The sequence below is a fragment of the Lithobates pipiens genome, unplaced genomic scaffold (genome assembly GCF_037356315.1).
Source record: "Lithobates pipiens isolate NorthernLeopardFrog02 unplaced genomic scaffold, aLitPip1_a1.2 Scaffold_23, whole genome shotgun sequence".
Classification (NCBI taxonomy): domain Eukaryota; kingdom Metazoa; phylum Chordata; class Amphibia; order Anura; family Ranidae; genus Lithobates; species Lithobates pipiens.
Window position 1 is genome coordinate 14,803,758 of NW_027507785.1, and position 14,942 is coordinate 14,818,699.

Sequence of the window (14,942 nt, forward strand, 5' to 3'; positions counted from 1 at the left end):
CTTGCTTCGCAAAACTACCTGCTCAGCTGTCAGCTAATTGCCAGCTCCCATCTCTCCACAGTTACTCAGCTGTTGATGATATCCTGCTCGTCAGTCCTGCCTACTTAAGCCATTCAGTCCAGAGGAGCTCTGCCTTCGCCTTGGTCAACATCACAGAGACTATCTCCTGCATTCCTGTTTAAAGACTTGCTTTGCTGACATCCCTTCTGGCTCCAGATCCTGCTTGCTGTTCTACCACATTGATCCCTGACTTCTGGCTTGCCTGACTATCCGTTCCGGTTACTGAACTTTGACTATGTTTGTTCTTTTTATTTTTATTATTAAACAAGTGTGATTTAACTGTACGTCTCGGTCTGATTTCATGGTTTCTTACACTTTCCCCAATGTATTTATACGTTACAATTGCATATACTTTAACTAAAAAGGAACTAAAATCAAAGCATAAAGGCCCTTTCACACTCATACGTTTTTACATTTTACATTACCTTGAAAGAAAAATGTTTCCCTTTAAATCCAAATGTTAGTAGGCCACATGTAGAAAATCAAAAACAGGAACCATTTTTTTTTTTCTTCCATTTTTTTAAAATTCATTTTAAAGTTAAAAAAAGATTACAAACACGGTACAAACAGTACAAAAAAAAAGTACAACAAAGTAAACACAAACGTTTAGGTCCAATGGCTGATAGATACATAGATAGCAAAAACATGCAAAGACATTCCATCACCTTAACTCACTTTCAACCGGTCAGTCCACATTTTCCATTGCGAATCAAAGACTTTCCTAGTACCTCGCTTGTTGGCAAGCATAGCCTCATAACACCAAATCTGTCAGAGGCCATCGAGATTGTCCGTGTACATCGTAAGCATGAGGAACCATTTTTTTTAATGTGCAACTATGAGTGGTACTCACCGTGGTGGAGCTGTCAGGTCAGGGGGCAGCTGAGTCAGCTCATTTCCTGTTAGGTAGAGTACTCTGAGTCGTGGGAGTACTCCTAGCTGTGCAATGTCCCCTGGAGACAGGCTGTTGTATGATAGATCCAGTACCTGTGATACAAGACATAGCATGCATTGGTCTACTGCAATGTTGGAGTAATAAACCAAACTTCTGCTTACTTCTAGAGTCTATTGGAAGACCTATGAGTGCTTACTATAACATTGGAACACCATTCCCAGCACTCGCATTCTTTCCCATATTGCTTTATTGGCGATCCTTCCACACAGTACAACAGCCGACATGTTTCTGCCTATTTGGCCCTATTCATAGGTATGTTTCTGCCTATATGGCCTTAGTGTATCTATGAATAAGGCGATATAGGCAGAAACATGTCGGTTGTTGTACTGTGTAGGATCTCCAATAAAGCAATATCGGAGAGAATATGAGTGCCTGCAATGGTGTTTGTATGATTTTATATTAGACCCGGGGAAGAGTGACTTACCATGCACTGTATATGGAGTGTGGAGCAGGAGAGGGGGTTGTTCAGTGCACGTTGCTACTGTTTGGACATTTGTGCTTACTATACCCTGTGCTATATTTTATATATATATATATATATATATATATATATATATATATATACACACACACACACACACACACACACGATTACTGACTTCATTACCTAAGTGCCCCTTTAACACCTAAATTTTATCTTTACAGGCAATTTACCATACAGTAACCATTTGTCGACTGCAATACGTATATATATGTTGCGGTTTGCAAGTTGTTTATCAGCCATAACCCCAGTGTTTTGTTTTGTTTTTTCCCGAAGGCAGCTGGCTTTCTCATGAAAGCAGTCCGAGCAGCTCATTAGCTGCTTGATCGCTTTCAGGCAGGGGTCACACCTCTGACGGATGCGGCTCGCAGTAGGGATCCAGTGCGTCCCTGTTTTCCATCTCCGGGACAAATCAGGGCCGAATTTTTGGCTGAATTCGGCCTTGAAACTGAGCCAAAGACGCACAGCACTGCTGTGCAAGCCGCTCTGCAGCAGCAACAGATGTGTGAACCAGCTCCATAGAGAGCCGGTCACAATCTCCTGTCATGCGAATTGGATGTGGTGAAACCTGCATCCAATTCGCATAGGTGTGATCCCAGCCTGAGAAACAGTGGGAGGGGACCGGGAATTTTTAAATTCTGTATTTTGTTTCAACAATTTTTATACATATAAACAAAACAAATTTAGTTGCATGTATAGAGAAATGGAGATATATATATATATAAACACCAATTTTGTTGCAGATAACCACCCCGTTAACTGAACAAATACAGGCGCTAACACTAAATTTTGTGCTTGTTTTCTGGTGGCTGTGGAATTTTTTAGTGTACTTCTATTTAGCAGCTGTTTTAAAAGGGATTTAAACTTAAAACCCACACAAATGTCATAACAAAAATCTATAAAATGAATCAATGCATCGAACGATAGATCAATCCACCAATAGAAAAACAGCGCGTAATACTGCGTTTACAATGGGTAATAATAAAGTGCAATCTTCTATTCCAAATAAAACATTTATATATAATAATCATGCATGAGTCATTAGTGTGCATTCAGTTCATAAAAACGGTACATATATCAAACTTGTGGTTCAACTCAAATGTTCAATGATTCTCCCTTAATGGTCAATCCAAACAGGGAAAAACTCTGCCACAGTTCTTTAGGTATATGGTATATATTGCCCCTCTGCCAGGAATACACCTCCACATGTGCAATGACATACACACAAGCCACGCCGGGGGGATATGTGAAAGTGAAGGGATCCCCCTTTGGTATTACTCTTACCAGACTCAGCTGGTTTCACAAGCCTTATGCCCCGTACACACGAGCGGACTTTTCGACATCCAAACTCCGACGGACTGAGTCCGTCAGACTATCCGATCGTGTGTGGGCTGCAACGGACTTTAGCTTCGCTAAAGTCTGACGGACTTTAGAAATGAAGCATGCTTCAAATTTTCCCGACGGAACTCCGCCGGACCCGGTCCCCTTCGAAAAATTCGCTCGTGTGTGTGCTACTCCGACGGACTAAAACCGACGCTAGGGCAGCTATTGGCTACTGTCTATGAACTTCCTACGTCGAATCCAGTCGTACGTCATCACGTTTGACTCCGTCGGAGTTTGGTGTGATGGTGTGTGGTCAAGTCCGTTCGGTCGAAAAGTCCGCCAGAACTCCGTCGAAACTCCGGCGGAACTCCTTTGGAGGTCTGTCAGACTTAATCCCTCTCGTGTGTACGGGGCATTATAGTTCACTCTTGCTGGCTCCTAATACAGGGTTCCATCCACGTCATAGACACCAGGTGATCAGAATCTCGGAGAAGGGCAATTATAAAAAACACACATAGTGTAATTCCGTCATACACCAAAAGTTTTATTTAGTAAAAAAAAAAAAACACAAATATTGCACTCACAAACGTAAAATCTTTAAAAGCATTGGTTCACTCTAAATGCACAGCTTGTTGAATCGACCAGGATGAGAGAGAGTCCTACCACCCACAGCTATGAGTTGTTACACGCTAATAGCTCACGGTTTGGCTGTCCGTCTTTCTTCTCTCCTGTCAGAACTGCTATGCTCGTATCGTATGGTTCCACTCTGACGCGTTTCGTCATATTGACATCATCTGAGGGACCCTGCTGAGTCTGGTAAGAGTAATACCAAAGGGGGATCTTTTCACTTTCACATATCCCCCCGGCGTGGCTTGTGTGTATGTCATTGCATATGTGGAGGTGTATTCCTGGCAGAGGGGCAATATATACCATATACCTAAAGAACTGTGGCAGAGTTTTTCCCTGTTTGGATTGACCATTAAGGGAGAATCATTGAACATTTGAGTTGAACCACAAGTTTGATATATGTGCCGTTTTTATGAACTGAATGCACACTAATGACTCATGCATGATTATTATATATAAATGTTTTATTTGGAATAGAAGATTGCACTTTATTATTACCCATTGTAAACGCAGTATTACGCGCTGTTTTTCTATTGGTGGATTGATCTATCGTTCGATGCATTGATTCATTTTATAGATATATATATAGATATATATATATATATATATATAGATATATAGATAGATAGATATATAGATAGATAGATAGATAGATAGAAATAGAGATATATGTATATAGATAGAGATATATATATATATATATATATATATATATATATATATATATATATATATATATAGATAAAGATAAATATATATATATATATAGATAGATAGATAGATAGATAGATAGATAGATAGATATACAGAGAGAGAGATATATATATATATATATATATATATAGATAGATAGATAGATAGATAGATAGATAGATAGATAGATAGAGATATACATATATAGATATATATATATATAGCCATTATTTAAACAAATTGATAAAGAAAAAAGAAAGACCAAGGAAGAAGGGGGCGTTTTCCCCCCTCTCTATAATATATCCATTCTACAGTTCATGTACATTTTTCCCCTCCACGTCTCACTTGTACACAGGTCTTCCTAACTTAACATTGTTTGTAATATGTTGTTAAAGTTTATATTGCTCTGTAAATATGGTTTGTCTTAATGTATTATCTGTTTCATAGACCACCCCTCCTGAAGAAGCGTTTTTTTGCCGCCAAACCGGTAGAGGAAACAACCTATACTCCACTCCAATAGAAACTCTATGGGGGAACCCGTTAGTAGTCAGTTAGTAGTCAGTTATTTGTGGTGTCTTTTTTAGTATCTTTGTATGTTTTATATGTATTAAAATTAGATTTTTATCACACTCAATTTGTCATTGTATCAGTGCCGAGATAGTCCATTAATCAGTTTAGGTGGTCATGTGTGTTGGTCAGCATCAGCAACTGCCCTCACATATCCACCTTCCCAATTTTTCATATATCAACCTGCATGATGGTACTTTTATATTATATAGTATCTATTATTATATAAGGCTATACTCACATTTTTGTCACTTGTACACAGGTATGATTTACCGGGGAAGCCGATAATAGAAAGAGAAAAAGGGAAAAGAAAAAAAAAGGGCTTTTCTACAAAGAGAGTTGGGTTCTCTCTCTTCCTTCCCCCTAAGGCAGTGATGGTGAACCTTGGCACCCCAGATGTTTTGGAACTACATTTCCCATGATGCTCAGCTACACTGCAGAGTGCATGAGCATCATGGGAAATGTAGTTCCAAAACATCTGGGGTGCCAAGGTTAGCCATCACTGCCCTAAGGTGTGCAATTTTAAAGCGTAACATGTTAGGTATCTAGTTACTCGGCGTAACATCATCTTTTATATTTTACAAAAAAATTGGGGTATTTATGGTGTTTTTTTTTTTTTCCCAAAAAATTGCATTTGAAAAAGCACTGTGCAAAAACCATGCGACGTAAAATTGCAATAATCGCCATTTTATTCCCTAAGGTCTCTAATAAAAAATATATACAATGTTTGGAGATTATAAGTAACTTTCTAGCAACAAATACCAATTTAAACTTGTAAACAATAAAAGTCAGAAAAGGCCTAGTCTTCAAGTAGGTAATCAACACCCAATCTTTTTTCACTGTTGTGGTTCATCCAATTGTAGACTAACATTTTTCTTTTTTTTTTTCTTTTTCACACGTATGCCAAAATGTGCATTTTTACAGTTACATAAAAACAAAGGAAGCTTTTCCAGCACTCCCATTATGGCGCCTGTGCGGATATGGCAGAAGCACATCTGTACATGTGCAGGATGTTTTCAGCATGATCGCAAGGATAGCAGAAAATGGAAAAAAGGATGGCCGCACTCCAAAATAATGCCTTTATTGAATAAAGCTTAATCCATACATCAGAGACACAGGTCCAGATAATAACTGACGCGTTTTGCACCGTTAAAGGTGCTTAATCATAGCGCCTGTGCTTTGATTAAGTGCCTTTGACGGTGCAAAACGCGTCAGCATTTATCTGAACCTGTGTCTCTGGTGTATGGATTAAGCTTTATTGAATAAAGGCATTATTTTGGAGTGCATCCATCCTTTTTCAATTTTCTGCCATTTGACCTTGCTGAGCCGGCACCCTTCACCTCCTACTACTAGGATGGTGTGAACACAAGCGATACCGCCTGGAGTAGCAATTTCCCCCTTAAAATCAGGGGGAAATCGCGGGTGCGTGTCATACGCCGATCCTCCACTATTTTGGAGCCTTTGGGCGGCTTTCAGCCGCCTTCGGCCCTTCTCGGCGGCTTTCGGCCCTGCTCGACGGCCGAAAACCGCAGAGAACGGCCGAGAGCGGCCGAAAGCTGACGAGAAGGGCCGAAAGCCGACAAGAAGGGCCGAAGGCGGGTGAAAGCCAATGAGAAGGGCCAAAGGCGGCCGAAAACCGACAAGAAGGGCCCGAAAGCCGACGAGAAGGGCCGAAAGCCGACGTCAACGGCCGAAGGCGGACGAGACCTATCGAGCGCCGCCGAGATACACAGGACATCTCGGTGGCACCATTTTTAAAAATAAAAGCTGAATATAAAACTGAGAAGGCTGAAAATGACACTGACAAGGGGACAACGATGGACAAGGCTGCAATGATAGACAGGCTGCATGACAAGGCTGCAATGATAGACAGGCTGCATGACAAGGCTGCAATGATAGACAGGCTGCATGACAAGGCTGCAATGATAGACAGGCTGCATATGACACTGACAAGGCTTCAGATGGACACTGACAAGGCTGCATTGATGGACATTTAAATGTAAGTTTTTTTTCCTTAAACTTCCCTCCTAAAAGTTTTTTTCCTTAAAATTCCCTCCTAAACTTGGGGTGTGTGTTATACACCGGCGCGTGTTATACGCAGATAAATACGGTACCTATGTTCGCAAGGTTGGCACAGTTTTTGGCCATGGTACCTGTCTTTGCACGTGCGCGGGGAATCTATGCGCATGCAAAGATGTACAGTGTAACCCGCACATGAGCAGATGTGCCACTGGGCTGTCAGGACCCGTCACCCAAAGCCCTGTGACACATTTGCACATGTACATAAACTGAGAGGGGGCAGGGGGGGGGGGGTTCCAGAAATCCTGTGGAAGTGATGCTTACATTTTTTTTTATTATTAATACATAAAAAAAATCCTGTTTAAAGAGGGATTCTTTATGTTTTTTTACTTTAAGTCAGCCACTACAAATGGCTTGCTAACAGCTAATCACCAGTATTGATTATAGATGTGCCTGCTTTGCCTCAGTTTACACTTTGTATGTTGAGCACAATACTAGTAGCAGATAAATATTGTCCATAATACGCTCACAAGTCCTCAAGGCCCCCGGAAAACTTTTTTGCATGTAACGGGCTGATTAAAATGCACCTAATATGGTTTATTTAGTACCAATGTCTGTGATTTGCCAGAAAAATATTTCCTATATCTCCTGCTAATGGATCCCTGTGTACATTGTAATATATTGTATGTCCATTGTGCATAGAAGGCCGTGTGACAGACCCATACACAAAATCTATTTTTCACTGCAGGAACTTCACAGTGGCAATGAGTGAATGAAAAGCAACAAAGAAGACATGAAGAGGTCTCCTTCTTTCTCTCTATCTGACTAAAAACTCTAAGCCCCTGTACACACGGTCGGAGATTCTGACAACCAAATCCGCCGGATTTAGTCTGACGGATTTTGTCCGAAACTGTTGCATACACACGGTCGGACAAAGTTGTCGGAAAATCCGATCTTTCAGAACGTGATGATGTAATTTCGTTACGATGGGACTAAGTTCAGGCTAGTAGCCAATAGCTTTGATGTAGGAATTTGATCTGAGCATGCGTGGCACTTTGTCCGATCGGAATTCTCTACACATGATCGGAGTATGTCCGATCGGAGCAGTTTGTCGGAAAATATTTCCGGCAAGTTGGAAAATTTGGTCCGACGGATATTCCAACGGAAACAGTCCGATGCATACCACACACAGTCGGAATATCCAACAAACCGCTCCGATCGGACACATTCCGTCGGAATCTTCGATCGTGTGTACAAGGGCTTGCTCTCCATTCTTTCCTTTCTACTCTATCCATACGGGTACGGTTATCTTCATTGGTACCCGAAATGGAGCTGACAAAATAGAGCAGGTCATTTTACAGAAATGTAAACAAGATATATTAGAACAGACGCGGACCCCACTAGAGAAATACAAATATGACAGCAATAATATCAATAGCATTTAGACAGATAATAAATTAGCTCCATATCTTCGAAAGTCTATATTAGTGTTAAAGTATGATGTTATGCTTAGAACTACGAAACTGTTAGAATATGTAGTATTTTTGTATTACTATGGAAAATATGAAAACCTGAAATAAAAACTATTGAAACAAAAAAATAATAATAATATGTGGCTAGTAATAATATGAGGAAAGCCACCTCTTTGTCCCGCTGCCTATGGGGACAGGCCCACAGTACTTAATAGTATATCTGTCCCAACACAGGTCCATAAATATTCTACCCATCACGACTGGACTGGGACAAAAATTTGGCCCTGGACTTCATCCAGACCAGCCCACTTTAATTTTGCAAACAAGCACAAAAACAGTATATAAAACTATACGTAATTGTGCAAAAAAACATAAGTAGCATAACATAAGGAGTCCTCACTAACCTCTTTTATTATTTCACTTATTCTCCTCTATATTTTTCTCATCTTTCTCACATCACTGCATGAAGTTGAGGGCAAGCCGCGCAGCCATTACTTTGTCACTGAAACCGGCCCACTGAGCCATCGGCCCACCGGGAAACTCCCTGTAGTCCCAATGGCCAGTACATGCCTGCTACCCATACTTGATCACTGCAGATCATCAATTTTGCTTCCTCAAGATTATAGCCCAGTACAAGGATAGAATAGCATTTAGAAAAGGTTCCTCACCTCAAGATGTGGGAAATCCCCCGGTTCGATTTTTATACACCAGATCTTGTTTAAAGGCAGCTCGAGCTCTCTGAGTTGTAGAAATGTCCGAAAATTCTCTGAAAAAGAAGAGGCAGCACAGATAGCAAGACTTGCAGTGACAAAGGATAAATGATGTAGGCCCCCCTTGTGTTGCCTTTGCTGGTGGTAGGACACGCAGGCCTGATATGCTGTGTCCTAACTCCTGTGTGTGTATAACCGTGTCAAATAACAGACAAATGTAAACAATTACAAGGTGCAGTTAGTTGATACTGCCTTGCACACGGGCACTCAACATGACCCACTGCATATGGTACGTAGTGATCTCCTCTTGGGCTTCTGTTTACCTTTCTGATTTAAATCGCCTAACAGTTACGCTTCATTCACATGGCCTTACTGATCCATACACCGGTGCGAAGGGTCGTCTTCACCCTCACAGGAGTTCCATGCAGTCTGCCTGTGTTCTGATCCGTGCATCAATCCTACATGGATGTACACTCCAGGATGCACTTGGAAATCCGTGCTGGTTCATGCAGCCACCGTCTGTCATTGATCTGAGCAGGCTGGAACAACTCAAGTTATCTTTTAAATCAAACCAACAAGTATCTGTGCATCTTAGTTGTTGGAATGTGTTCGGTTATAGAGTACAGTAGATAGGAAAAAAAAGGCGCATTCCGCGAACAATGGTAGAAGTGATGAGAACATTCTTAGTCTTTGAATCCAGATGGGTTCATCTCACTTAAAGTGATTGGACAAGGTCTTCCTGCTGAATAACGAACAAGAAAAGAGCACAACGGCCTTGTGTATTATTTTAAGTATAATACGGAAAGAGCCATCTATATACCTACAATGAGATGAATGGGACAATGCTTTATGTCAACCACATAGTGATCCACCATAGAAACAGCGACCTCAAGATTCTCAGCAAAAGAGCATTATATGCAGCAAATCAGTCAATGGCCACCAACAGGAATGCTCCAAAGTGAAGCATGAGCCTAACACCATATTACCAATTAAAGCAGAGATCCACCCCAAAGTGGAACTCCCGGCTTATCTGCTTCCTCCCCCCATCTGGTGTCACATTTGACACCTTTTAGGGGGGGGGGGGAACTGGGATCCGTTTCTGACAGGGCCCCTTCCCCGCTTCCAGGAGACGGGCCGCCGGCCCTATCTTCTAGAAGTTTGGCCCCCTCCTCCACTACCAGGCTGATTAGAAAGGATGCCGCTGCCATGATGGATCTGAAATGACAGGTGCTCTTTAACCACTTCAATACTGGGCATTTTCACCCCCTTCCTGCCCAGACCAATTTTTAGTTTTCAGCACTGTCGCACTTTGAATGACAATTGCGCAGTCATGCAACACTGCACCCAAACTAATTCTTTTTTTCCTCACAAATAGAGCTTTCTTTTGGTGGTATTTGATCACCTCTTCGGTTTTTATTCTTTGCGCTATAAACAAAAGAGCGACAATTTTGAAAAAAAAAAAAAAAACACAATATTTTTTTACTTTTTGCAATAATAAATATCACGAATTTTTTTTTTTTAAATCACATTTTTCCCTCAGTTTAGGCCGATATGTATTCTTCTACATATTTTTGGTTAAAACAAAAAAAAAAAATCGTAATAAGCATATATTGATTGGTTTTCCACAAAAGTTCAAAAGTTATAGCGTCTACAAAATAGGAGATAGATTTATAGCATTTTTATTTATTTATTTTAGTAATGGCTTAATACCGTGTTTCCCCGAAAGTAAGACAGTGTCTTACTTTCTTTTTATCCCCAAAAGCCCCACTATGTCTTACTTTCGGGGTATGTCTTATATTGGAAAAAAATCCCAGCATGCAGAGCTGCACTGCGCTACAGAAGAGGACTACAAGTCCCAGCAAGCAAGGCTGCACTGCATTACAGAGGACTACAAGTCCCAGCATGCAAGGCTGCACTGTACTACAGAGGAGGCCTACAAGTCCCAGCATGCAAGGCTGCACTATGGAGGACTACAAGTCCAAGCATACAAAGCTGCTATGCTCAGCAGAGGAGAACTGTAAGCCCACACAGCCCGGTATGTTGGGACTTGTAGTCCTCCTCAGCTGCATCTTGCGGTTACATAATAAGAGCTGCAGAGAATCTCTTCACACCCCCCTCCCCCTCCCCCTCCTTGGTCTCTCTCTGTATGACCAGCACTGACCTGTACCGGGAGGACACAGAGCCAGTGACACCTGTCGGCAGTGATCCGGGACCTGGCGCAATAATCCCCTTCTCTGTGGTTGCGTCGCGCCGTTCTGATCAGTCTCGGGCAGCGGCTGTCACTCACAGCCGAGCAGAGTGAAGCCACCTCCCCCTCCTCTTGTATGGCTACACAGTGCTGTGTATGGAGGAGGAGGAGGAGGGGGAGGCGGCTTCAGTGAAGCCGCCTCCCCCTCCTTCTCCTTCATGGACAGCACTGTGTAGCCATACAAGAGGAGGGGGAGGCGGCTTCACTCTGCTCGGCTGTGAGTGACAGCCGCTGCCCGAGACTGATCAGAACGGCGCTGTCTCTTCAGTCGGAGGGGGAGGGCGCTGGCCTGGCACCCCCCCCCCCAGGGTGTGGCACCCGGTGCGGCCCGCACCCCCCGCCCCACTCTTAGTACGCCACTGGAGGCGGCAATACCCCCGTGTTTCCCCGAAAGTAAGACATATGTCTTACTTTCGGGGTACGGCTTATATTAGCCGATCCCTCTGAAACTCCCGATACGTCTTACAATCGGGGGTGTCTTACTATCGGGGAAACACGGTAGCTAAAAATAGCTAGAGAAAAACTCTGGATGGTTTAATAGCTCCCTCTCCGTACTAAAGCAAGAACGCAGAAGAGCGGAAAGAACATGGAGAAGAAATCCCACCGAGGAAAACCTATTTAACTACAAAGGTCTCACAGAGAATTATCGGAAAGCAATCTTCAAAGCCAAAAAGGACCACTTCTCATATACAATCTCAACGGCCGCAAACCAACCACGGGAACTGTTTAAACTGGTTAATCAATCAATGAATCCGGTGTGCCTAGAACCCCCAGAAAGTGAATCCCAGGATTACTGTGACAAACTGTCGGATTTTTTCATCGATAAAGTCAAAACCATCAGGGAAACAATTTGTCAGAAGAAAACATCCGACCTCAGCCAGCAAATACATAAAGAGGATGTCCGCACCAACACTCCGCAACCGCCAAGATTTTCACTATCCCCAATTACCGTAGACACCGCAAAAAACATCATTAATAAACTGCGTGACAGTACCTCACCTATTGACATCATCCCCACAAAACTACTGAAAGAATGCTCCGACATCGTGGCTCCAACCATAACCCACCTCATAAACCGATCATTCCACGAAGGGATTGTTCCCAGCATCCTCAAACAAGGCATCGTCAAACCTCTACTCAAGAAACCAAACCTGGACCCTCAGGATCCAAACAACCGTAGGCCGATTACAAGCCTCAACACCATTTCTAAGATCATGGAGAAAGCTGTAGTACATCAGCTACAACTTCACCTGGATACTCACAAACTCCTGGACCCGCTGCAATCAGGCTTCCGCCCGGGTCATGGAACAGAAACAGCTCTCCTCAAGATTTGGGATGACGCCCTCGAAGCGGCAGATGACGGAGAGCCGTGTCTCCTCGTACTGCTAGACCTAAGTGCAGCGTTTGATACAGTAGATCACAATACTCTACTCGTCCGCCTCACAGAAGTAGCCGGAGTCCAAGACATAGATCTCCAATGGTTCGCGTCCTTCCTAGGAAATCGGTCACAGACAGTGAAACTAGGAAAATTCCTCTCCGAAACTCAGGCAGTCACCTGCGGAGTCCCCCAAGGCTCTCCGTTGTCACCCGTTCTCTTCAACATTTACATTCGCCCACTCCTTCAAATCATCAGATGCTCAGATCTCTGCTTCCACTCTTACGCTGATGACACGCAACTTTATTTCCGGATCAATGGAAAAAAAGATCACCAACAACAACTTGAAACCTGCCTCAAATCAATAGAGGACTGGATGACCACCAACTCCCTCCAGCTGAACCAATCAAAGACAGAGCTTCTTATCTTACACCCAAATCATAAGCCCGCAACCAAAACCTCCTGGTCTCCACCAACCGTCTTTGGGCAGACTATCTCCCCAAAGACCAAAGCGAAGAGTCTCGGGGTTATTTTAGATGCACAAATGTCAATGGATGCGCAAATAGGATCTGTAGTCAGTCGATCTCACCATCTGCTGCGCATGCTTCGCAGACTCATCCCTTTTATCCCAAAGAATGACAAAGCAGTGGTAGTTGGAACAATCATTAATTCACGACTGGACTATGCAAATTCGCTTTACATAGGATTACCACAATATCAACTTGCGTGATTGATCCAAAACACGGCGGCAAGGCTGATAACAGGAAAAAAACCCTGGAAATCCATTTCTCCTTCGCTGAGGAGCTTACATTGGCTAACCGTAAAAAATCGGATCACATTCAAGACCCTTTGCCTCACCCACAAATGCGTGCATAGAGAAGCTCTGCAATACCTAATGGAGAAAATAAATCATTACACACCAAACCGCAGTCTTCGATCAGCCAACAAAAACCTCCTCCTCGTGCCCAAAGCCCGGTATAAATCCAAGGGGGATCGGAGATTCGCTGTCCAAGGGCCTCGGCTATGGAATGCTCTACCAATCAACATCCGCCTGGAAGAAAATCACCTGGCTTTTAGGAAAAAACTCAAGACCTTCCTCTTTTAGCAGATGATCAAAGCTCGCCACAGCGCCTAGAGGCGATTCAGTTCGCATTGTGCGCTATACAAGTATTTCATTCATTTATTCATTCAATGGCGGCGATCTGCGATTTTTTTGTGACTGTGACGTTGCGACGGACACTTCTGACACATTTTTTGGACCATTCACATTTATACAGCGATCGGCACTATAAAATTGCACTGATTACTGTGTAAATGTGAGGGGGTTAACACCAGGGGGCGATTGAGGGGTTAATTATGTTTCCTAGAGAGTGATTCTAACTGTAGGGGGAGGGGACTCACAAAGGGAGGAGACCGATTGGTGTTCCTCTGTACTGGGATCACACGATCGGTCTCTTCTCACCTGACAGGACGTGGGTCTGTGTGTTTACATACACAGATCCACAGTCCTGCTGTGTTCACAGGGCAATCGCGGGCGTCCAGAGGACATCGCGGCCCCTGGGCAGGCGCACAGGCCCCCTAGACGGCCGGGAAGCCAAGGACGTCATAGGACGCCCGCCCAGGATGGGAGATCCCTCCTGCGGATGTCATATGACTATGGGTGGCTAATGAAGTGGTTAAATGTAAGGACTCATTTTTGCTGGTAGTTAGAATCTTTAATATTTGCAAACACAATGAAGGTTTCCTATTTAGAATAATAAGCGGTCAGGTTAGTAAAACAGCGATATCAGAACCGATTCAATCATACATGCGTGGCGCGCTTTGTGATTTATGAGATTCGCTGGATCAGAGATCGGAGTAAGAGGTCGATTCCCGACCCCTTACCACGTGATCAGCTGTCAGCCAATGACAGCAGATCATGTGATGTCAACACAGTCAGTAATCGGCTAAAAAAGTCCCGATCACTGCGATGTGCCCCAGCTCCTCAGTGCCCCCTACAAGTGCCCCCTACCAGTGCCCACAGTGCCACCTGTCAGTGTCCACAATCAGTGCCTGGACAGTGCTGCTGCACATCAGTGCCATCTATCAGTGCCAATCAGTGTCACCTACCAGTGCCCATCAGTGCCACCTATCAGTGCCCATCAGTGTCACCTACCAGTGCCCATCAGTGCCACCTATCAGTGCCCATCAGTGTCACCTATCAGTGGCATCTATCTGGTACCTATCAGTGCCACCCAGGGGCGGACTGACCATTGGGCAACTCGGGCACGGCCCGAGGACCCCGTGCCACTAGGGGGCAACATCAGGGTTGCCAGCCTCAGTAAAACCAGGGAAAGTATGTAAAAATCTGTGTTTTTTTTTTACATCTGTTTCTCCAGTACCTTCTCAGTCAATAGAAACATGTATGTGCATACT

At 43.4% G+C, this 14,942-nt stretch overlaps 1 protein-coding gene across 1 annotated transcript in view; it reads right to left on the reverse strand.

The window, feature by feature from the left end:
* XRRA1 (X-ray radiation resistance associated 1) overlaps positions 1 to 14,942 on the reverse strand; it is a 114,192-nt gene that overhangs the window by 61,410 nt on the left and 37,840 nt on the right. Inside the window, exons 6-7 of the mRNA XM_077451201.1 lie at positions 8,863 to 8,960; positions 911 to 1,044 (exon numbers count right to left, since the gene is read on the reverse strand). Of these exons, the coding sequence (XP_077307327.1) occupies positions 911 to 1,044; positions 8,863 to 8,960 (232 nt within the window). The remainder of the gene's footprint in view (positions 1 to 910; positions 1,045 to 8,862; positions 8,961 to 14,942) is intronic.